Raw genomic sequence first — 25,140 nt, 5'->3', positions numbered from 1 at the left:
CCAAACCTTGCAGGCGCTGCTGCTCCTTCTGCGGACTCCTCTGACGAGTGGATAGCATGCACCGAGTCGGCATTTTAAAACGAGCCGCTTTGGTTTTCCACGGATAACACAAATTCCCCGGGCTGTTGGGCAGCAGCTCAGCCTTCCAGCAGCGCCCCTTGGCCTCCACACAACCACCGAGGGGCTTGAACCTGACGGGACCCGAGAGAAAACCCCCCTCGCTCAGCCCCTGCCCTGCCCTCAGCCGCCTCTCGCCTCCCTCCGCTCCCCGGGCGGCCGGGCCGGGCCCCGCCTGCCTCTGACGCGCCGGGGCGGGCCGCGGGCCGCAGGAAGCGGGGCGGGGGCCCGGCCTCGGCCGCCGCCGGGCTCGACACCGCCACAGCCACCGCCGCCATGCGCCGCTGAGGCGGGCGCTGGCCGGGCCTCGCCATGGGGGCGCCGCCGCCCAACGGCAGCCTCGGCCCCACCGAGAGCCCCCCGCGGCCCGGCGAGCGAGGCTGCGAGAACGGGGCCCTGATGGACAGCTTCGGCATCTTCCTGCAGGGGCTCCTGGGCGTCGTGGCCTTCAGCACCCTCATGCGTGAGTGTGGGCCGGGTCGGGCCGGGCCTTCACACGGGGAGCGGCGGGGAGAGGCTGCGGGGCCGTGCCCGGCCTCGCCTCAGCCCGGGCCGGGGGGGGGGGTGAGGCCGCTGAGGCGAAGGGGAGCGGCGGGGGCTCGGCGGTAAGGCCGTGGTGCTGCTTCCACGCCAGCATCGTGCTCCCGGGGTTAGGTGAGAAGTTTTGCTGCCTGCCTCGCGTTTCGTTCGCCCTTAACGAGCGCGTTGAGCCCCAGGAGCTGCGCTCACGGCAGGTGAAGCATTGGGGTCAGCCGGGCCGCCCTCATCACGGGGAGCCCGGGCGGCTGCCCCCCAGAAAGGCTCCTCAGGAAGGTGGCACGGTCAACACGTGTGTGTGCTGATCGAGACTGGTTTATTTTATTTTTTTTTTTCTGGAGATATTTCCGCTTAAATCTTTATGCGTTTCGAGTATGCCTGTGGACTCTGTGAATATAAGGAAAAGTGAATACCCAGGACAGGCAGTGTAAAAGCCTGGTTGCCAGCCGCACTTCCTAACTTAATTCTACTTAAATATTTTTGAACCATGAGCCATTAGAAGGAGATTGTCAGTGATGTGCTTGTAATTGTGGGAGAGGGGAGTGGAAGGAAGGTAGCCAGTCCCCACCCCGGTACTGGTAAGAAAAGCGATCTGTTTCCGAAGGAAATTACAGCAAAAAAGTAGCAAACTGTTCTGCTTACACTGGAAAGCAGAAGGAGAGGTTTGCTTGTCCCAGTGTTGACAGCCGCGTTGTTTTCCGCGTGACATTGGGCCTGTGCTGTAGCAGAAGGAGAAGCTGACCCAGCCACGCAGACCAGTTGCACTGGTAAGAGAGCGCTGGTCTCCCAGTTAGGTGCTGTGCTGCGCTGGAAGGGCCGATCCTGTTCAGTCTCCTTGTTTTGCTGTACTGTTTCCAGCCTTTTTGTCATACTCCAAGCAGCATGTGGCATGCTCTTCCAAAATCTTTCAAAGTTGCCTCAACAAACCCAGTAGGGCTGCTCTGTGCTCCACGTGGTAGACCTGATGTGAGTGAGAAGCAGGAACTGACAGCTGAGGACGGCTCCTCAGCGGTCACCTCGGCACCTCCATAGCTGTTCCTGTCCCAAGCTGGCGTGGCAGAAGGGATGACACAGCCCCAGGAGCTGGATCACGCAACCGGTACAGTGAGGAAAACAAGCAGAGGGATGTGGTTGTCTTTAGGCTCAAGTATTTCCTCCAGCTGTTTGCTACAACAGAGTGAGCGGCGCTGAGGAAGAAGCAGGCGGCTGTTGGCAGGGCCTGCCCGAGATGCAGCACAGCTGTCTGGTTGGAGATCAGCTCCCATTTAGTGTTAAGCCTCTGCATGGAGCTTCCCTCTGTAAAACGCCAGGGAGCTGAAGACATGGGACTGCCTGGCACTTAGATTTAACTGGAAGGGGCAAGCCTGTTTATTTTGAACGGAAGCATCAGAAGGAGCTGTTCTGACACTTTGGATGCCATTACTAGTGCAGAATCCTCTGCTGGGGAAAGCAATGAGAGTAACATCACAGATGTATTGTAGAACAGTTCGTTATGCACAGTAGCTCTTTTCCTTTGAAAAATATTTGATTTGACATCTAAACAGTAAGAATTTTTCTTAAGTAGGTAAATCAGAGGGTGACCCAAGCTTGCCCTTTCCTTGATGGCTCCTGCTGTGCTTGCATTCAGTTGAATAAGGAACTATTGTTTTTTCTGGTCATAGTAACTAACTGCAAGAGGAGAGTCTTTTTGTGCCTCCTTACAAGATGTTCATCTCGAAATAAGTGAAGACCTATCCTTAAAGCAAAACTGCTTAAGGTGTGATGCTCCAGATCCTTCCCGTGTGTCTGCCTGTCCAGTTGCCATGAAGTTATGTGGTCACCTCCCCCTCCAGTGGCATCAGCTGCACTTTGTCTTCCAAGGGCTGAGCGCGTCGTTCGTTCTGTGTCAAGTTCTTCAGCGTGCTGCAGATGTGTTGCCTCTGGCAGCTGGGGCGTGCAGCCCCATCAGCAGCCTCCCCAGTACATCCCTTCACTGCTGGAGGGGCACAGGCAGGAAAGTTGTGGCAGGGACAGAGAATCTCTTGCTTTGAGCTGGTGAAACGAGCGTTTGAAACTAAATCCGAGGTTTTCTTTCCTCTGTAGCTCACACCTCCTTGTTCTGTCTCACAGGGCGTGAAAAACAGTTTACCTTTTTACGTTACAGTAGTCTCTTAAGTGTTTGAGTGCTGTTACTCCATTTCCTCCACAATCAAATATACAGCTTGTTGTAATCCCCAGAGTTTTGCCTTGTAGTAAACAATTTGGCTAGTTATCAGCTGTCCTGGGCTTATTCCCTAACTCCCTCAGCCTAAGAATAACTCGCATTTGTTCTCACCACGTTAAGTTGTTTGAGGCCTAAGAAATCCACGACTTAACCAAAATCACGCTGATTTCACACCTCTCCATCCCCTCTCCTTCCCTTTCTTCCTCTCTCGTGGTCCATAAACCAGAAGAGTGAGCTCCTCCTCTGTTGTCAAGTCATGAGGGGATATACCTGGTGCTGTCAGAGCCTGCTGGTGTGTGGATTAATTTCACCTGCTCTGGGTTCAGCTCTTTGATGGGGTGCTGGAGGCACCCTGGGGCGATTTCACCCGGGTGCTGCAGGTGTTCTGGTGTGCCCGGAGTCGCACGGAAGGCAGGTTAGGTGACTTCTGCGGCTTCTCTCCTAGCTGCAGGCTCTACCTTGCTAAAAAAAAAAGGGAACACACTGATATAAAAACTTTTTTTTTTTCTTTTTTTCCAAACCTACTTGGAATGGTAGCCCTTTCGGATTCTGTCTGCTAATTCTCACATCTGTGAGCCTGGTTTTTGAAGCCTGTTTCTTAATTTTGCTCTCATGCCTAAGTATGCGTTGGTTTTCCAGCCTGGTTTGTTTAAGCCAAGCCACTTGGTAGCAGGAAGTCGTAATGGGTTTCCGCTGCCGTAGGGGGTGGATGTTTGTGCCTCGCGTCCGCCAGCCAAAGATGAGACGTTTTTGCCCTTACAGTGCTCAGCTCTTATTTCATGGGGATATTGAATTAAAATGTCACATTTGCTCCTTAGCTTTTATTTTTTGGGGGGCTATAGTTATGCTTTTTATTACTGGTGGCACAAAGCAAGTTTTAAATACTTTTGTATACCTTGGTGTATTCTGTCAGTAATCCCAAGTACCTTCTGAGCATTCTCTGGTCAAGCCTTTAGTGATGAACACGGTGGGAGCACAGTAATCCCACACATCTATGACATAATGGGAAAGAATACAGTTATTATTAGCCAAAGCTGCAAAAAGGTGTGGGGAAAAAACACATTGCCAATCCCTTTATCCTGTCTGTCTGAAGCTTTGCCTAGTATTTCGTCCTGGCTGTGTGCATTTCTCAGCAGACCCTTACCGTGCCAGAACGTGGATGAGTTTGTGTCAGGCTGCATAGGAATGGCTGAGAAATTAGATATAAGTTGTACTGACAAATTAGTGAAATAGAGGAGTCCTTTGGTGCTCTGCAGGTAAAGGGTTTGTGTCTGCCTGTAGGGAAGCATTAACATGCTGTAAAGGAGACCAAAGTGTGTGGGGTTGTTAATCTTTTATGGCTTTTTTACAGTTTGTCTGTGCTCACACCGAGCAGGTTAAAGCTGCGGCGTTCTCCGAAGTGAAATGCTTGAGTGTAGGTGCTGGGAGTAAGCGAGAGGTTGGGTTTGCTGTGGGGGGTCACGGCTTACATACGGTACCTTTTATAAAGATTTTTCTCTATTTTGTTCCTTGCCCTCTTTTCTTACGGTGTCCGAAAGGAAGCACCTTTAAAGGCTGCATTCTTATGTCCTTTACTTTACAGCAAGGTTTTCCCACCTGATAAGCCTGCCAGGAGAATGATTGCTGCTTGTACCGTAAGTTACCTTGTTAGACAGTTTCTTAGAATTTGAAATGCTCTAGCAAAAATAAAAATTTCAAAGGAATTATTTCATATTTTCATCAGGGTAAGGGAGTTTTATTACAGGTGTGAATGATTCAGGGAGCAGGGGCTTGAGAAGGAAGACAAAGTAACTCCAGCGACCTTTCAAAAAAAATTTGGCCTAAAGAAAACCATTAATTACGAAATACCTAAAGCATACCATTTTCAAGGCAAATGCTCCTGGCACCGCTGGTTGTAGAGCTCATCCCGCACACGAGTTTCAAATCACAAAGAGTGCACCTCGTGTGTATGAAGCCGTGAGCAGCACTGCAGGAGCCTGGTGGATTGTGCTGTGCAGGATGCACATCGTCCTTGTCTGCAGAGCTCTGTGCAGGTGCAGGTGCCGGGCGAGTTGCTAGACGTGTGCAGGATGTGGGCTCAGTGATTGCCTGCGCTGGGACCCAAAAGGGGTGTGAAGGACAATGGCAGAGGGAAGAAAGCCTCGGAGCTGCACCTTGGCGCTGTTCTGGCACAGAGGAGATGCAAAAGGCACAGAGATGAGAGTTGTGCTGGGCACCCAGTCGGGAAGGAAAGTGATTTGGTTATTTTGGACTGGTTTGGCAGAGCCTGGTGAGCCAGAGCAGTGCTCTTGCCTGGAAAGCCGCAGGCAGGACCCGGGGTAGAACCAGGGCAGACCTGCAGCTCCCTCAGGGAGCTGGCTGCTTGTGCCTGCAGGACCCAGGAGAGCCCCGTGCGGTCCTGCTGCTCCTGTACAGCCTGTGGAGTGTGGGGTTCCCTAAACCCATCCAAGGTTCTGCTGTGTTAGGTGCTGTTTGTCGCTTGCTTTAAATAAAGCACCAGTCCTTTCTTTCGGTGGCACCCTCATCCACGTCTGAGACAAAAATGGGAGGTGCATTAGGATCCAAAACAGGGAAAAAAAGGCAGCCACGTGGGTAAACATTAGTTAAGTGAGTTTCTTTTACTGTGCTAATACTGTAGTATTTCGCATACAAAAGATGTAGTTCTGACCACTGCAAGCTCTGCAGGAAAAAAATATCTTTCTGAGAAGCATCATATTGTCAAGTAATAGTTTGGTTGGAGCTGTTCAGTTGATCCTTTTTTAAGGGAAGCAAAAAAAAAAACACAGCTGAAATGAATCTGGGAGTAACACTTTTGGGATTTTTTCTGAATTTTGGAAATTGAAGATGAACAGTCTTGCTTTGTAGCGTAGTTAGGTATGCCTCTCTGCATTTACTGACCATAGCAGAAACCTTTTCATAATGTTTAGTTCTGCTTAAACTACATTACCTTGGGTTTTACTTATTTTTTTTGCAGGATGCCTCATTCTTTGTGGGGGGGTAGATTATAACAGCAATTTGTTGGGTGGCTTAATGTCCTGGTAGTGTGATAGTCTCAGGTCATAAATATTTAGTGTCACTAAATGCAGCAAGTCTTCTGGAAACGCCATGTGTATATATACATATATATACATATATATAATATATATATGTATAAAGCAGAAGGACAATTATTTTTGTCAACAAATAATCTGTAATGGTGAAGTAAGTTGCACTTTTCATTAAGAGTTGTCTGCTGCCCGTTTATCTTGTGGGCTCAGAATGTATTACACTGTTCTTATTACTCAGCTGATTGCTGGATATAATTATACCCCAGATAATAAGATTGTTCTAAGTATAATTATGCATGTCATTCACATCATGAAATGTTTAGAAAAAAGGGTACATTATGTTGACATTTGGAAATTATTAAAATGATAAATTATCCAGAAACTGAGAAGCTGTGTTTAATCAGAAGTAACTTCTGAACTTAGCTAGCCTGTTGTTTAACTGTAAACTGCCTAATGAATTTTTGTTCTCGACTAATGTTTTATAATTAAATTTGTAAGGAGCTGATTTGCACAAATATACAGTGTGCGTTTTTGCACTCTGCTGTGATGTTAATTTCATGGCTAATGAAGTTTGCAGCCATAACGGGTATCTAACAAGGCCTTATCTTGCAGATGGTGCTGATGGAGTGACAAACCAGCTCTGTTTTCTCACGGCAGCACATGTAGCACGTTACCACTCCAAGACTTCTTGACCCCAGCACGCCGTGTACCCCGCAGACCTCAGCGTGTCAGCGCTTACCTGCAGCGAGCAGCTTGCGTGAGGCTGCTTTGCAGGTGGTAGAGGGATGATGCCTTAGGCTTTGAATGGGAATAATTCAAGTTGCTCAGGCTACTGATGGCCTGTTCTTCCACCACCAGTCCCGAGTTACGCATTACTCAGCCTTGTGCTTTGTGTTTCCGTTCTTGTTTTGTCATAGGTGATGAATGTTGAGGGTGGCGCTAAGCAGATCTCTAAAGAGATCTGAGCAGATCTCTAAAGAGAGGTGAACATCGGGGAGGAGTTCCTGAGTTGTGAAGGGTTTCAAAGGTAGCGGTGGGTTCTGTAGAACCGACTGTCCTCTGGTTTCTGGTAAAACTTAAGAAACAGCTGTCCTGGGTTTGAATGCTCAAAATGTGACCAAAAGCTGTTCTATAGGGTTGATTCCATCAACCTGTGGCAAACACAAGGCAGACAGCCAGCGACTCACCTTGCGTATGTGCAGAAACAGCCTTTGCTTGCTTTTTGTTGTTCTGGTCTAGTCCCTTTCTCCCTTTGTCAGAAATGCATATTTTTCCATGGAACAAAAATGAGTCTAAAATTACAACAACTATTAACAGCTTACAATGTGTGTCTTCTGTCTCTAATCATTTTTGAAGATGGTATGCTCTGAAATTTTAATTTGTTTTAATCACCCTTAGATTTTCTTACTGGAAAATACCAGCTATCAACTATCATAAATGATCATTTCAGGAAATGTTTCTTATCTTGAGGCTGATGGTGAGACTACCAGCATATTTTAGTTTATGTGCATGGAATTTCAGTGCTCTCTTTGGAAAGTGATTGTAGTGCTAGAAGATGAAATAGTCTAGGGAGGCTTAAAATCAGAAAACAAACAAAACCTCAATTTGATGTTAAAAACTTGAGTTTTCTTATAGCAATAGGTTTCATGGTGCTGGCGTTAGCTTTTAGTGCTGTGAAGCTTGTATTAAATTTTCACAACTGTTAAGAGGTATGAAGCTGTGTCATTAAGAATAATGCTCATGCAGGTGGAAACTATTGCATGTTTTCATCTTGATTCAATAAATACCTAATTGGTAGATACATTATGTCAAAGAAGTCTACACGATTGGCCTCTGACACTCCCTTTGTGATCCTTGTTTGCGTGAAAAGAACAGGTGAAAGTGGGCTGTGTATCTTTTTGGAAATTTTTATTATTATTTTTAAGGGATTGGTGCTATGTGAAATACGCTTTGCTTTTGCAATTCAATGCTTTGATTATTTTGTCGGCCTAGTGGAATAAATCTGGTTAGTAAAGCTACTTAGAATTTAAATGGACTTTAAAAATAAAGTATAAGTCCACCTTTGGCCTCCTCAATTAAGTATTTTTGCGGTGTTTTTCATATTCTACAAAGAGAAACCGTTCTACGTGCTTTTTGGAAATGCCTGAATTTATGTTTTGGGCTTGGTTTCTGCTTTTAAGACTGTTCCAGCTGCCGGCGTAATAGTTTAATACTTTAATGAATGACGGGGTGAGTTTCTTGCTGTGCTTTGGCGGCTCTCGGTTCCCAGGAGCTGATTTAGAATAAGCGCTGTGAATAACTGAGAGTTCATTGATATCTGTTGTCATACGAGTGATGTCGGGAAAGCTTCATCTATTATTGAGTGATCCGTGAGTGTTGTAGGTGAAAATGGTGCCGTGAATCGTAAATCGCTTCTTAGTGCACATTAATATGGATTGGTTCTATTTGTATGGCATTAAATAATTTATGTTTCCCAAATGGTTCTTTTTAATGGGGGAAAAAGCCCCCTTGGCGGTGGCAGACTGTACTTTGCAGTTCTCCAGAGCTGTGCGTACCGCACGGCGGGACAGGGCTTTCTGTAGCACACTACCTCTTGCTCCTTGTAGTGTTTTCCTAGCACCTCGTGCAGAGCCCAGAAGTGTTTTCAAGAGAGCTGTGTATGAAAATTAAACTTCTGAAGGCAATCTTACAGGCACTCCCAGTGCCACAGGCTCAGATTAGCTTCCCTTCAGCTATTTCCTATCTGCTGAGGAAGCGGAACAGCACGTGCCTCTGTCTGGAAGTGCTGGGGAGCTGATTTACAGGAGCCTTTCAGACGGGGACACCTGGACTGAAGTCGTGTGTTACACACAGAGATAACGACTGCCGATTTTCTAAGACCAAACGCTGGCTCACAATTTAACGTTTGGGTAAATATTGCCCAAGCCATCGGTGCTGCTTACCTCAGCGTTCTTAAAGCTTGCGAGATTTAACGTTCAGTGTTGCTGCACTGCTGGCACTTATTTATTTGTGTGCTATTTATTTTCCTGATAGCGGTTTGTCCTTTCCTTTTCCACTCACTGTGCAGAGCAGCTTCGCGTTGTGCTGGCTCAAAGCCCATGCAGGGACAAGACTCACAGAGAGGCTGCTCGCTGGGTGTGGAAGCAGGTGGGAGGTAAACATCATTTTTGCAGGGTTCAAAGGACAGCACTGTACCTGTAACAGACAGTAGTTGTGTTTCTCCTGTGTTTGTCCAGGAAGCACTGCTGCCTGCTCGGTACGTTACGTGAAGTCCAGTGTTGACAAATCATTTTCCTTCTTCTTCTTTCATCCATGACAAGACAAAGAGTCCTGGTCATGAGATAGCTGGGCTTGGCTGATGCTCAGCTCTAGTGCATGTAACTCCGCCCTGCTCTAACAGTCAGACCCGTTTATCCGGGGCGCAGTCTTTGCTGCCTAAAAGCTGTAGCCACAACCTTGCTCTACCAGCTGCCTGGGAGAAGGTGTGCAGGTACCTGCCTGGACACTGAGTCTTTAGTCCCCCGATGCCCCCCAGTGACTGTCTGGGACACTAAATTTACTGTGTCCTCTGTCTGTAACATTTTTCCCTGGGTGACCATCTTTAACAGACAGGTGTTAGTTGCCCACGGATCTCTACAGAGCCACTGAGGCCAAGGACTCGGTGCAATTCAGAAAAGGGGTGTGGGTGCTGGCGTGGCTAACACTGCTTTCTGCCTTCCAGACATCTTGCAGGTGAGCTCAAGCATTTTGTGGTATGTGAGCCCTTAATATGGGCTAAATTGAAATTTCTCTCGTGCAGCTGTAGTGCTGGATGTGGTTCTGAATCAGTTGCTGCAGCTGGTGCTGAATGTGTCCAGGAGTGAGTGGTCCAGGCAAAGAGCAAAACCATGAGCAGCAGGCTTGCAGGGTGGCCAGTGCTTGAGCTCCACACTTGTAGTTAATGAGGCACAGGGAGAAAAGGAAGAATTACAGTGGGGCAAAGAGTGAATTACCAAGCACATGGAGCCGTTTCTTTTTTGTCCAGAAAAATGTTCAGCAGCATGACAAAAGCACTTGTTCTTTCAGTCTTTTGTGTTAACAAAGTCACACATTTATTACGTCTGTTTAAAACAAGTAAGTAAATACCTACGTTCCTTTTTCTAAACTGAATGGAGGGAGATGCTGAGCTCAAAAGCGTTGCAAAAGCTGGTTTGTGGCTTACAGACTCATTATCCTTTTGTAAGGCATGCTTAGCTCGTTCTTGTTAGACATGTAGTTTCTTGCAAGGTTAGTTTAAAAAAATTAGTGTAAAGAAATCTGTAATTTCTTATTCCTTCTTTGCTGCTACCAAAGAAATAATGAGGGGATCAAGTGAAACTCCAACTACAAGCCTCTTAAAAGCTGTGTGAACCGGGAGGTAAGTTCAAAAATATGATAAAGAGCACAGGTGATGTCATTCCATGATGGTGCAAATCATTTATCCTTACAGGATTTTCAGGAATTATTAGTGTGCATCTTCTTGTTTGTAACAGACGTGGTTCCCACTGCTTTGGCAAACTGCTGGTGGTAACAAGTGGAATGGGGTTTGTGACAGCCTTCCTAAACAGGATTGGAAATCATTGAAATCTGGCCTGCATACGTGGTTGACTTCTTACATGATCCAGCTGCAGCAGGCTCCTCATTCATAAATTCTGTGCATTCCAGTAAACGTGTGTGTATGACTTGTAGCTTGCTGAACTTTGGTCCTTGAGTACGTGGCTCAGATCCTGGAGCCCTTAAGCATCATATCGCAGGACGGTGATTTTTACACCCCCCAGGCTGACTTCTGCTGGAAGGGACCCCTGGGTTTCACCCTTCTGGGCACCTTGTTGCAGAGTTCAGCTGCTCTCGCTGGATATTTTCTACTTCTGTCATGTTGGAATTTCCCTGGTTACAGCTCGTGTCGGTGTCCTGCTGCCTCTCTCATTAGAGCTGGTTCTGTCTGTGCTGTAGCTGCCCACACGTACTAGCAGATTTGCATCTGTGACGTGCAAATGTGATCTTAGCCTCGGTGAATTTCCCCCTTTCCATTTTCTTCCCTTTGGGTGGCTCGGCTGTTGCTTTGCTGAGGTCTGGTGGTGGTGACGAGGAGGAGGTTTATGAAACATTTTGTGACACGCTTTGGTTTTGACCTCGTCTCGAAGAAGTTTTGAGAGGTGCTGGAATACAGGTGGAATTCCCAGCTCTGTCGTGGGAGGAGCAGGGTTATTGCAGTGCAGCTGCGGAGAACGTCAAACACATTGAATATTCTTCAGCTTGCTTTCATTCATTTGAATTTTAAATTGGTGAGCTACAGAAATCTTCTTAGATCTTTATTTGGATCAGAAAGAGTCTTATTGTGAGCTGCCAGAATGCGTGTCTAAGAAATTCAGTAAAACGCGGTGAGCAGACCCATTTTGAACACTTCATCGGGTCACTTTTGGTGCTGATACAAGAAAAAACGTCCAGAAACCGGGAGTGCTTACCTCTATAGTGATGTTGTTTCGCATCAGGAAGGTCTTTCCTGGGGGATTTTCTTTCTTAGGGTGAAGAAGGGAGAGAAGGGCAGGCTGACTTCCTCGTGCAGGCTCAAGTGTTGCTTTCCCTATGGACAGCACGCAGAGGTTTACTTCACCTCTGGTCTGTGTTCATACAAATGGCCTTTATTCTTCCCTGTGCATTTCCAGATCTCTGGAATACTAAATGTAAAACGTACTATGTTGAAGTAACTGTTAGAAACCTTTCCGTTATCCCCAGAAACTTCATGAAACATGAAGACAACTCACTGAACTTGAATTTCGCACAGCTCATGCTCTGCCTTGTGTGCCTCCCTTGTCGGTTGCCTGTCTGGCTGCCCCGTGCTTGTTGGTTGTTTTATTTTTTTTGTTGCCTTCCCTGAAAAATGATGGCATTGAAAGTATAAGTTAGCAGCACTTCTCTCTTCCTTCATAATTCAGCATGGAATTCTGAATGTTATTAGGTAATTAATGTTAAATACAGTGAATTCTTGGTAGCACGAGCCTCACGCTGCAAACAAGCCTATGTCCCGTGCCGCAGCCACAGGTTTGGGGTGGGCAAGAGCTGCTTTCCCAGCTCGCTGCAGGAGATATGCCATGCCCCTCACTGCAAGGAAGGCAAGTTGCTTTCCCCTGAGCCTTGAGCCCCTCCAGAGCGATAGCGTGCTCTGGGTGGCAGCAAAACCCCAGCCATGCAGAAATACCTCCGGGGCCTTCGTATGTCCCAGGTGCCTGATGTTTGTCTGCATGGAGCTACGAGAAACCCCACTGAGAACACAGCCTGGTTCGTGTAGGTTGGCTGGGCTTGCAAATCTGTAGGCCCACGTTCATCAGATAGCAGCTTGTAGAGCACTTAAACACAGCACGTCATTTAATTTTTGTAACGGAGTGGGGTGGAAGTTTGTGGTATGGTCGGCTGTATAAAGCATCCCTGAAGTTGTCAGTGGAGCCTTTCAGAGGTAACTCTCCTCTTCAGTGTTAACTCCAGTGAAATGTTTTCAGAATTGGACGGAGAAATTCAGAGGGTCCAAAGACGTTTCGTGTTCTGTCAGTACTGAGAAAAAGGTCTTGGTGGAATTGTTTTTAAGTAATCTCTTCTTGTGAGTATGTATCTAAAGAAAGGAATTCATGAGCTCATACAACTTCTTCATAGTGCTAATAGACAAAAACCTGAACTTGGAGTTCTTCCCCCGAAGTCTGTAAATCTTATCAGTTTAATTCCTACTGGGTCTGCAGGAAAGTGCCTTGCACAAAACCTGCAGTAAGTTGCAACTTGTAGTTCTGCCACTTATTTTGACTTGCTTTGGAGCTTCTTTGTCATTTGCAAAAGTGACACTAATTAAAATAATCCATGTTGTGGCCCGGGTGGTTTTGTCATAAACAGTAAGCTGGTGAACTCAGCTGAGCAGTGCTTGTTTCTTAACAGAGGTTTTATATTTATGGCATGCTGTTCACAGGGAAAACTGCTGGCGAACATTGCTGTTACAACTTTATTGTTGGGGTAATGTGCAGTCTTTTCCTCTTGTCAGTTTTAATTTCTAATGGACATATTATATGGGGGTAAAACACAATTTATCTCTGCTGTCAGAGACAGTAACAGTGCAGAAACTAGAATATATACAGCATCCCATTTGTATGCATCCCATTTTATGCATCTCTAACACCTGGAGAAACCTGTTACAAAGCCTACTGATATTTTGCCTGACCTGCTGGGGTTTGTGCCTTCAAGGCAGAATCTCTGCAAGTTGAAGGGGAGGAGGGGAACCAAGGCTTAAAACTTTTTTTTTTTTTTTTTTTAAGAGACAGCCTCTGAAATAATAGCATAAATGGTTATTGTTCGAGATTGATGTTAAAGGCACTGATTGGTGACACTGAACTTGAGGTGGTATGGAAAGACTCTGGGCAGTAAAAGACCTTCAGTGTCTGAAGACGGCACAAGCTGTGTAGATGAGGTGGTACGAGGCTACAGACCAGCCACCCTTATGTATGGCTGGTTGCTTTTATCCCTTACCCCTCTATTTTTCCTCTACAAATCACCTTCACCCCTCTTTTTCCCCACCTTTGGCTCCCCCCCTAAAGAACCCTTAATAAGTCCCATAAATCCCCCAGTGATCTTCCGCACATCCCAAAAGGGGTCCCGTGATGCCCCCAGTCCCTCTGAGCCCCCTGGACTTCTGCTCCTTCGTGGGGGCACGGAGAGCTTCTTGGCACGTAACTGCTCATGTTGTCAGTGGTAAGAAGATGGAGACGGTCAAATATATCCGTGTGAGTTGGGTTTTCCTTGTGTGTAGTTGGCTTCTATTTTAATATGGCTTTTTCCTTGAGTTTGTCTTTTTTGTAGGCTAACAACTATCAACCTTCCTGTGAAGGGAGTATCTGATTAAGTAATCTGTCCGATTTCCCTTCTGGAATTCAATTTGCACACAAAAGTCCAATTTGTCATCCAGAAAATAAATACACTTTGTCAGGGAATGTTTGTCTTGTTATTAATTCTTTTGATTTATTTCTGATATTATAGATTGCCCCTACACTTCAAGTAATACTTTCCTATTTGACTGTTGATCTCCAGTGAGTGAAAGAAACTGCTTTTTCTTGTAATATCCTGAACCTGCCTTACTATTGGAAATTAAATTTTCTGGTTGGGTGATCATAAAAGCTAAGGCCATGGAAATGGTGGTCAGGTAACAGATTATTTGTAGGTGATAGAAGGGAGACAATTGCTTTTAAAATCTATCTTTAGAGCTTCATAAAGTGAAATACAGGTGTATAAGGCCTAATTTATTGAGGAGTAACGCTTCTGCAAGATGATTTGCTTTTACTTCTCTATATTTCTGTTGCTCTGCGAGTTGCTGATTATCTCCAATTGTTCCTTTCTTTTGTAGTAAAGCGCTTCAGAGAACCAAAGCATGAAAGACGTCCTTGGAGAATATGGTATGTTCCTGCATGGCTCACTCCTTCATTTTAGCTTCTTGCATGTTTTAGAAATTTATAGAATGATTGTCTGCATGTGGTGATGATGATTAAAAAAAAAAAATGATGACAAGAAAGTGATGAATAAATGATGAACAAAACAGTTACAAAAATACAGGATTTAACGAAATGTTGTGTTCTTAAGAATATTTCCCCGCTAGTTCATTCCCACGAGACATTGCCAGGAACCTTCATGAAGATGCACATTTAGACGTAAAGCTTAAAGTTGCATTTCCTCCTGAGGATGGAAAGTAAAACTGCCCCAAGATGCTAAGCTTAAACAGATGTTCTTGTTCTGTAGCTGTCCTAGTTTTTGTAATAGAGAAAATGGTACGGTAAAAGATCTGATTTCATAAGCTGTTAAAGAATATGTGGTATAAAAAGTATATTTGTTTTTATGACTTTTTAAATGTTTTTGTATTGTGATGCCAACATAACCTGTCTTAGGTTTAAGTAGAGACTGGTGTAAAATTTAAGCTGTTGATTGTTTCAGCTGTTGTAGACTGTAGTGCTTTGTTTTTTCTTCAGTGGCTGATATTCATCTTTGATTCATGATGATTAAATTCATCATACAGTGCTGCTTTTCATAATTAATCTTGACCTTTATTTTATTGGAAAAAATAAATACAAAATGTTTGTGTACTATGGTCTACCTCAGCCTGAAATTCTGGCTAGCGCTGCGGTAGCTTTTAATTTTTAAGCCAAGAATCTAGTTCTGAGATTGAGTATTGTTATTTATAGTACGTTGTAGTGATTAGATAAGTAACGTTCTGGCTTCCTGCCTCATCTCCAACTTTGTGCTCTCAGTGTTGGGCAATGAATGAGAAAGAATAAAGTTTAATACCAAATTGTCAGGGAGGGCAGATGAATTTGTGCATATAATATTGTTTGGATCTATTTTGGGGCTTTTTTTTAGACGTGGAAGCAACAGGCAAAATGAGTGCTGGTCTGTATAAATAACACACTCTTGCCTATGTAATACTTCTGACACAATTCCTATATTTAACATATTTAATAAATCATCGTGGAAAGTTAATTAGTATATGATAATAAAAGAGTTGGAAAGGGCTGGGATCAATGTTGAATCTGTACCTGAGTGATGTTGTTTTTAAATATGTTCACAGTAAGTAGGAAACTATTTTCTTCCTGTCTGTCTTTTGCTTTGGAGATGGTAGTTTCAGGGTGATAACTCCTTTGCAGTGAGGTCTTGAAGCTGTTGTGCTTTAGCTAAAATTCAGGGAGGCTACTTCATGCTTTTAGGTGAAAAATACCAATGATGGAGTTTTAGCAAAATGCTATAGATAAAGGAAACATTAGCCAGCTATTAGATTGTTCATCAACAAGTAAGTGATGACAATTTTACCTCCATCCCTGCCATAAACTTACTAAAAATACATAAACATAAAAGGACTGAAATATCTTGCGAACCTGAGGTACTCATTGTTTACAGGAGGTTATTAAAGACTTAAATAGGTTTAGTGAAGATTAGCTCATGGATAATGCATATGATACCAGGAGGATCTCTCTTGTCTTTAAATTTTCAGTGCCAAGGCCTCACGTTGGTATGATTTGATTTATTGTTAGCAACATTTTTCCAGAAAAAAATAGCAAAGGGTTGAATTTAAAGTGGAACATGGTTAAGTAAGTTAAATACTATGGCATGTTATCCTTCTGGTGTTCTGATTTGAAGAAAAATGAGTAATTGGGATGGAATATTAATATAAATTTGCAGTGTTCCTACTGCGTTGTAAACAGTTTTGAGTGTCCTAAAAGCTGTTTTTTACTCTCTACAGGTTTTTAGATACTTCCAAGCAAGCCATAGGGATGTTGTTCATCCACTTTGCAAACGTCTATTTATCAGACCTTACAGAAGAAGACCCTTGTTCACTGTGAGTGTTTAATTATTGAATAGTTGGTCTTTATGGAGGTTTACTGTTGAGTTTGCTGTACTTGGACAGTAATGCAAGATATATCAGAGAAACAAATTTGCATGCAAAAAGTCAGTCACTTTCAAAATACCATGTTTTAAGCTTAGTTAATCAAGGATCAGAAATCTGCTCTTTTAGGTTATGTCTGGCAGGACCTCAGAAAGCTGTTGTGTTTTGTTTTGTTTTGTTTTCTGGTCTGTGTATGGGTGTTTTAGACCGAGAGTAAACTTGCTTCTTCCCTTCTAATTACTGAATGAGGACTTAGGATGCTCATTGTAATATAAGGCTGTTTACTGAAGGAGGTAAGAGATACCAGGAACCAGTGGAAGTGAATGTGAAGTTGTGTACACTGGCCTCCAGCTTCATCATTCACTGCAACAAGGCTTTAATATAAAGTCAGGTAGCTTTCAGGGATATTGAGCAAAGATTGTCCCTGCTTATATTTTCTTCAGAAAACTGCATCAGCTACTGCAGTATCATTTTCACTTTGTTAAAAGCAGGAAATCTTGCCTGGTACCGAGGCAATTAGTGCAAAAATTAAATTTTGTGATCTCACACTTGGAGCAGTGTGACTAAGTAGGTAAGCATTTCACTATAGTGTATTAAACCTGAAGAATCTATGACTAAGACCCTGTCAGGCTTTTTAGAGGAGCTGCTGAAGCAAATGACAATTGTTTGGGTTTCTTATTGATGGGGCTCATGCTCAAAGAAGCCTACGCATTTCTTGTAATAGAAACTGTAAAATTACTTCTAAAAGTCTAGTAATTTGCCCCTGAAAACCAAATGCCATTCCTTCCTTGGCAGCTGCTCACAGATGTCCTTTGGTAAACAAAGGAGTTAAATAGCTCAAGGAATATGTTTGTTGCTTCGTAAGACTAAATGTTTTATTTGCCTTATTTCTCCTTAGTTTCCTCTGTTTCCACATGCTATAAATGTGCCAGTAGAACACTGCTTTTCTCCTCCCAACACAAAGCATTTTGGTAGGGAAAATGCATTTATTTTAACACACCGGCTGCAGAAGACATAAATATGAGAGTTTCAGTAATACTGGGTATCATTGTAAGATCTTTTTGGTTACTGTTTTGTAAATTATCAGGAAAATCTTAAAAGCTGACAGGTGTAAATTGCTTTTATTTCATTTTCATGTATATATTTAAACAAGCTAACCAAAGCATGTTTAGAATCATTAGCATTCAAAGTCAAAGCTTAATACTTCATTAAAACATTTCAAAAATAACTTTTTGTATTGTCTGAGTTTTTAAAATAGAAGGTTTGCTAACGTGTGTTCTCTTCTACATGTTTCTGTATCGTCTACATAACTTTATTTTCAAATGCCCCTTTTAACATAGATGTAGTGTGACACATAACAAAGGCACGGCTGTCATTTGTTGTTCTTAGGATAACTGTGGAGTTGGGCAGTTTCTCAGATAAGGGTGCAGGTCCTCCTTGTTGGCAGAAAAAATAGCATGCTCTATCAACCAAAGCCACTTGTCCTTTGTTGGGGAAAAATATATCTTAAAGGTTACAAGTGGGTCAAAATTCCTGAGTAAAAGCAGTGTTTCTGTATGTGACTTCAAATAATAGTAATATGAGTCAGCAAACCCAAACACGGGTAGCTTTCTGTGCTTTCCTGCTTCGTAGTGCAGGGTTTTTTTTTTCAAAACAAAGCCAGAAAAGGTAGTTTTAGAGAACATCGTGGTTGGAAAGGACCACGACTGGAAGCTGCCATTTGTTACTTTGGAAACGCAACGCTCTGTGTCAGGCAGGTACGGGATAAGCCGAAAGCTGATAAACCCTCTGTTCAAACACCTCGGACAGGGCTGCTGTGTGAGGACTTCGGAATAGCCAAAGCAGCCGGCGGGGTTTGGTGGTGCAGGCTGCCCGCTGGCTGTGAGCGGCAGTGTTGGCTCAGGCCAGCTCGCAGCCACCTCTGGTGCTCGGAGCCCTCCTGCTGCCGGCAGCGCTGCCCCGGGTGCCGGCTGTGCCTGGCCGGCTGGAAGCCCTCCTGCCGCGGGCTTAGAGCAGCCCCTGGTGGCCTCAAGCGGCTCCTGTAAGTGCTGGGCTTCCTCTGTCAAGCACTAAGCCTTGATCTCTGCGTTCCTCAAAGAGAAAGTTCATTAAAACTATGATCTGACACAGCCGTTAGAAAATAGCTGTTTTTAGAAACTTTGTGGCTACATCTTCGCTGAAGCAAGGCACGTTCAATTCATTTTTATTCTTGAGCTGCTGCTTGAATGAGATTTTGAGGATCAAAGCAGCTCCTCCTTTACTGCTCTGATTGCACATACTGTGTATTTGCTTTCCACTTTCTGATGTTATTTTGTCCACGTGGACTTGCCTCTGCGGCCAGCAGGAGCCCCCAGCTCTCTGATTTGTTATTTCAACAGATTCTGAAAATAGGATTCTAGATCCTATGGACTCTTGAATTTACTGTAAGTATTTGGAATTGCCAAACAAGACTCAGTCACAGGGATTTCCAGTGTGATGTGCAGCTGGGATAACCTTCGCTGGCTCTTTCTCAGCTGCTGTTTTGTTCAGCCAAAACGGAGCAATAGTAAACAAACCAAACTGACCTGCAAGATGCTTTGAAGTTCAGCTACACCATTTAATGGACCTAAGAATTAATTTGAAACCCACGGTGATCTCTGGATTCTTGAGGCATAGGCGAGATCCCAGGAGTTCCTTCTGAAACAATTAATAGTGCAGCCGTTGTGTGTCCTTTACACTGTATTTTTTTCCTTGGAAGGCTAGTTCTAGATTCGATTTCAGATGTTTATTAGATACGATTTGAAGTCCTAAAGCAAATCACTTTCTGCTAAACTCTGAAGTAATTTGAAATGTGGTTTTGATAGTGGCTTTGATAGTGACCGTTGTTCCTTGTCAGCTCTAGTAGAGTGCTCCTTCAAGCAAGAGAGAACTCCTTGTGGGGCCTCCCCCATTAGAATGAAAGTGTTTTGGGTTGTTAGGTTGTTGTTGTGTTTTGTTTTGTTTTGTTTTTCCTTCAAATTCTGTGAGGTGTTAAGAATTAAAAAAAGTAAATTAGCTTATTCCTTTTATTCCCCTGGTTTTATTCAAATACAGTGTTTCTATGCAGAATGAACTGAAGGAAACCTGTTTTTAATTTAAAGACATAAAATGAATATTGGAGTTTATACAGAGGATGCACACACACAGTTCATGGAAATACAAGTTGAAGCTTAAGTTTAAGGTCAGAAACAGAATGTTAAGACTCCCATAAAACTATCTATAAATTTTACACTATGTACGTACAGAAGTGGGTAAATGATTAATCTCAGTGATGTGGCTTTTCAACATAAATGAATACCTATCAATTGTGTAAAATTACATGGAACTTACAGAAATTGGACCCTTGCTCCTTGTTTTCTTTACATTTTTCCTTTTAGGTACCTTATCAACTTCTTGTTAGATGCCACATTAGGGATGCTGTTAATCTACGCTGGTATACGTGCAGTCAGCAGCATTGTGGAATGGCAGCAGTGGGAGTCCCTTCGCTTTGGTGAATATGGTAAATATTTCTATTGTTGCACTAAAATACTTTCCAAGACAGAATTTTGGCATATTTCAGCTAACAGTTCACTGACCTTTAAGTCATTACACAGTTGTTATAATGGCTACTGTAGAATTCCACTCGTCAGTAGCACCCTGTATCTTGGCATGCAAATTCTGTGTTGCAAAGTTTAACAAGTCTTTAAGCATTTAGTGAGGCTTGGAACAACTGCTTGGTTTTGTTGTTGTGAGGAGTGATTGAACAAATTATGGTACTGGCTAATCTCAGGTTAAAAAACAACAGGATAAATGTACTCTGAAACACTTTAAATAATGATAGCTGGAACATCATTTCCTATTAAAGCTTTCACTGCACCGCATGCCGTTGTCTGAAGATACGGGTTGAGCATTCTGCCAGCCCTCTTTAAAGTAAACAAGCACATATCTTTGCAAAGAGAATGTGCTTGTCCTCAAGTAGGGATCACTTGAACTCCTGCGCGTGGGGCTTGTATCTGATGAAAAATGCACAAGTCTTTCTTACAGGCTAAGAAATACAGAAGTGAAATTAGTTTCATCTGAAGTTGTGGGTTTTGTTTTCTGTTAGCCACTGCAGTCTGCTGACCTGCAGAAACTGTGGATTTGCAGATGCAAAAAAACTTGATATATTATGTACACAGCATTCAATTCTGTTCAACCTAATATTTTCAGATGTAATTACTAAATGTATAAATACTAAAAATTGCACTTGAAGCTCCTTGAAATAAGAATGCGGGGAGGGAGGGGTTGTCTTACAAGAGAGCTATGGCTCTTTACCAGAGAAAAAAACACACTGTAGTTTAAAAATAATAATAATAATGTTTGCCTAACAAACTAAAAGCTTTTGTAGCAGTTTGATAATTATCATTATTTGATTTTGTATAAGAAAGACAAAAAAAAAATAAAAAATAGCCAACCAAACAAAAAACCCAAGTGGCTAACAGAATTAAGAATTAATAAAGGCCTTGTTAAAATCAAGTACTTTAAATGGTTGGGAAATTTGCAATTAAATCAAATAGCGTTAATTGCTGTTTGTTTTTAATGTCAGAGGTTTAAAATATATATGCCAGGCATTTATCTATTGGGAGAAATAGCTTCCTCTACCATTAGTACATTTTTAAAAGTTAAATTAATGTCGAATGAATGTATATCTTAGGCTACAGTTTATGGCCATTAATGCTGTTTAAATCAATGCTGCCACAACACTGTTTATCTTCTTTTTTTCCCCACGTACCACTGTCCAAATGTTTTCACTCTTTTCCTTGGGCTGGTGCTCATCTCACTCTTTAGGGAACTGATGCAGAGAGCTAAACTGTCAGAAAATTTGCCATATGTAGAAAAGTAAATAGTTTCTCCAGATCAGTCCCGAGACTTAAGTTTCTAAGGGGTTAGGTAAGCACCAATGCTCAGGGAAGGTTAAAGGGCCGAGACATTGCTGAACTTACCTTCTGACAGCTTTGAGACCTGCTGCTCAAAATCCCCTTTTATGATTGTTGACTTGGCTTGAAACTATTTGAAATGTTTTCATAGCTTTTACCCCATGTAAAATCGGCTTTCTGCTCAGAGCAAAATTTGTTCTGTATCTGTTACCATTACAGGTAGGTAGTCATAATCATGTTAAATATTAGAGGTTTTTTTTGTTTGTTTTGTTTTGTTTTTCCTCTCATAGCATTGTTTTTTCTTGTGAGAGCTCCCTTCTCCCATTTTAATTTCCTTTCACAAATAAGTAGTCTCAGTGGATGGGAGGATGTGGGGACTCTCCTGCAAATATTTCCATCACTTACTGGCTTCTAAATGAACCCATTTTTATTTTAGTTAGGCATCTGTTGCTGCATTAGCTAAGCTTTTAAGATCCACAGCTGAATTTGTTACTTATGTCAAAGTGGGCTGGGACTGATCCTTCACTTTCATTTTGTGTTAGGAGATCGAAAATTTGTAAAAGTCATTTATAAAATTCTCTAACTCCTCTTTAATTAGTTTTTCTTTCCAATATCAGATCATTCTGTTAGTGACTTTCTTCTTCTTATCTTCATTAATGTGCTGCCTCTGACCTTAGTGTGATGTTTTTTTGTTAAACAAGCTATCAAAAGGACTAATAAAAAGTTTCTTGTAAATCTGTTTTCATTAGTTTTGTGGGAAAAGCTTCCAGCATGAAGAGAACTAGGTACCAGATGGACAGTTACTGCTGACAGCTGTGCAGTAAGGTTAGATCCCATGCAAGAAATTGGGAACTGTCTAAAAAGGGCAAGTCACACTGGGTTGTTTGCTGCCCTCTTCTGTTAAGCACCACTGCTGTTTCTGAAATGAAAGCCCACTTACTACCATTTTATCTGAAATTTTTCACCTTGGCTACAGGAAAGCTCATCTTATGTTTTGTAAGATCCTTAAAAATAAATAAATGAAGTGGGGTAAAAGGAACTGCAGTTCTGTGGGGTCTCAAGGATGTTTAGATTCATATTTGGAGGTAAACATGGATGTATAGCACACGAGTGGCAAGGTGGCTGCTCACTAAAATGTGTTGGGAGGCGTGTGCCATTTTATCTGAAGTACTAAAGGAAGGCCTTTGCTTGAAGATCGGTATGTTTTTTGTTTGTTTGCAAGTGTGGAAAAACAAAGCCCACAAAACAGCAAGTCTCTTCTTTTGATTGAGTGATGTTTGTGTTTCTAGAGCCTAAATAATCATTTGTCTCAAGTTAATTCTCACTGTGAGCTCATTTCCCGTCTTAGCTCTATTACTTGATCCCTGGTGATTCATTACTTGAGAAGCTGTCATAAAAATAGCAGTTGTCCTGCTGGTTTTAAAAGGCTCTCTTTATATGGAGGATAGTTTTTAAGTGTAAATGCCTCAAGGAAAGAATGGATACCAAAATATCAACATAGTCACTGGTAGTACAGCAAAACAGCACTGCGTGCTGGTTTACAAACAACTAGCATGATGCTCCTTTGAGGGCATTCTCATGTCAGCATTTTTAAACTTATTAGATTTGTCTTCACATTTCCAGTTTTGTATTATCAGATTGATTATGTCAGCAGCTGAAAGTGCAGAAGCAGTTTATATAGCAGAGTATGTAAATAGGAGAAAAGCAGTTGTGATCTGTACCAAAAACAATGTTCCCTGCATTCCTCTTCCCTTCTTGTGGTAGCTACTTTAGCTGCTGTGAGAAGAAAATAGGCGACAAAGCCCTGCTGGCTGACAATGAACTATATTGACAAGTAAATCGGGCTGTGCTTTTCAGATGGCCAAGCTTAGGAGTTGCATTTGATGAATCTTTTCCCTCTAGCTCTTTGCTTGTGATTTGCAGAACAACTCATTTACCTATGGCCTACCTGTAGGGTAGATAGGCACTTGCTATAAAAGCTTTGAAAATTGGTCTTGGTTCAGTGAGTTGACATTTTTGTAAGAAAATTCCTCAGGATTTGAACAGAAACACACTACAGGACAGAGGAATCACAGGTATTTTGTTTAAGTGCTGTCTATAACCACAAATTCTATGAAGTAGCTGATGCCCTCATATAAGACGATTTACCATTGCCCAACGTTTAAAAAAAAAATAAGTGTTGCTACAGTTGTCATTGGTGAGGCTTCAAAATTTTTCAGTTTCTGTTTTAATGTGGATTGTTTTGTTGCTTTTTTTTTTTTTTGCATTAGCAAAATTTATTTTAATTTGCAGGACGTTCTAAGTGTGCAGATTATACATGGAAGGTATAAAATCAGAATTCAAAAGACTGTCCCAAACTTTGGAAATGAAATTAGGACTTAATGGCTTCAAAATTAACTTTAAAGTTCTGATTTGAGTTTATGCACTGAATCTTTGACTGTACGAATGTCCCAGATATTCTTGGGAACACTGCCTGGATGTGACAGTGCTATTAACATTTTTTACTCCAATTGCATAATTTATAAAATTGTTTAAAAAACTTGGTTTGAAAGTGTCTGTAGAGATCTCATTTTTTCCATATTTGCTACTTACTGAAGAAAACCAGAGAATGCAAATAAAAATGCGGAGTATACAATTTCATTATCAAATTTAACTCAGGCCTTGCATCCCCAGAAGAATCACAGTTGCTTACTTAAGAATTACTGATGTTTCTGCCTTCAAATCTTATATATATATATAATTATTTTTTTTTTTCCCACAAAAGAAACCTTAAACTGCAGTGCATAACTATAAAACTTGATTATTTAACTGTTTTTCTTTTGGACTACTGAGTGTTGATCCATTAGCTCTTACTCTAAAACTTACTTGGAAAATGTCCTTTGTCTTGGACTCCGATCTGATTTATCGTTTTTTCTTTCTAGCATTTAAGCAGCAAACAGTAAGTCTCAAGACTATTACCAAGTATTAGTACTGAAAGGCTTTCAGAAATCTTCCAGAAAAGGAAGTAGCAACTATCCATTATGCATTACAAATACCTAAAGGCATCTGAATTTCCATTGCACATTGTTCATCCCCAGCCTGAAGAGTTCTAAGCTGCGTTTGAAGATGGTGCAGAAGGCTGCTGGGAAGTCTAAAGAGCTAACAGCCCCTGCCAAAGCTTCCTTTTCATTTCCAGTGAAGTGCTGCTTTAAGCTCCCCTGCAAAGCTGCTAGGCATACCGTTCCTCTCTTTTCCTTTTTTTTTTTTTTTTTTTTTTTTTTCTCTCTCATTGCTTTCACGGAATAGTTTACAAAGCTTTCTAATAGTTTACAAAGCTTTCCTGTTCCGATATTTGTCTAAGATGGTCTTTGTTCTGTTGGCAGAGAGCAATGCACTCAGGTTTTCACTCTGCCATGTTCTAATGGGGTGCAGCAGAGCTTCAAACCCTTTCAGACTGAAATGAAAATGTGATCTTAGTTAACTTCTTGTTCAACTAATTTTTTTTCATATCGGTGCTTGCACCTGTTGCTGCAATTAAGATTGGTTAGTTACAGCAGCCAACTTTGTAGAGACGAAAGATATGCTTAAGGTAGTCTAGGGAGAATGGCAGAAATCCTCATGTTTCTATTTAAAGTAGTAGTGAAGGGAAAGATGCTTCTCCTCAGCCATGTTTGTTTTAAGTTTTACCCTTCTAGGAAACTCAGTGCTTTGTGATAGAGGAGAAAAAAGAACAGTTTTGTGAGAAATAAAGGTAACTCAGCTATATCTAGCTCACCATCAGATTAGGTAAAATAGCACATAAGCAGGCACCACTGACTTGGATGAAGTCTGTGTATTTTCAGTTTCTAACTGATACTTTCTGAAAATTGAGGTGAGGCTGAGGGAGGGCAAGGAACAGCACTAAGGAAATAGTGGAAGGCACTG

The 25,140-nt window shown here is 42.4% G+C and overlaps 1 protein-coding gene across 1 annotated transcript in view; it reads left to right on the top strand.

Annotated features, from left to right (window-relative positions):
* The first annotated feature begins 361 nt into the window (after positions 1–361).
* Positions 362–25,140, top strand: part of LOC116493024 (musculoskeletal embryonic nuclear protein 1) — a 39,001-nt gene continuing 14,222 nt past the window's right edge. The window contains exons 1-4 of the mRNA XM_032194128.1: positions 362–580; positions 14,300–14,348; positions 16,181–16,276; positions 19,720–19,841. Of these exons, the coding sequence (XP_032050019.1) occupies positions 430–580; positions 14,300–14,348; positions 16,181–16,276; positions 19,720–19,841 (418 nt within the window). The 5' untranslated portion in view covers positions 362–429. The remainder of the gene's footprint in view (positions 581–14,299; positions 14,349–16,180; positions 16,277–19,719; positions 19,842–25,140) is intronic.

This window comes from Aythya fuligula, chromosome 10 (genome assembly GCF_009819795.1).
Source record: "Aythya fuligula isolate bAytFul2 chromosome 10, bAytFul2.pri, whole genome shotgun sequence".
NCBI lineage: Eukaryota > Metazoa > Chordata > Aves > Anseriformes > Anatidae > Aythya > Aythya fuligula.
This window is presented reverse-complemented; position numbering and strand designations above follow the sequence as displayed.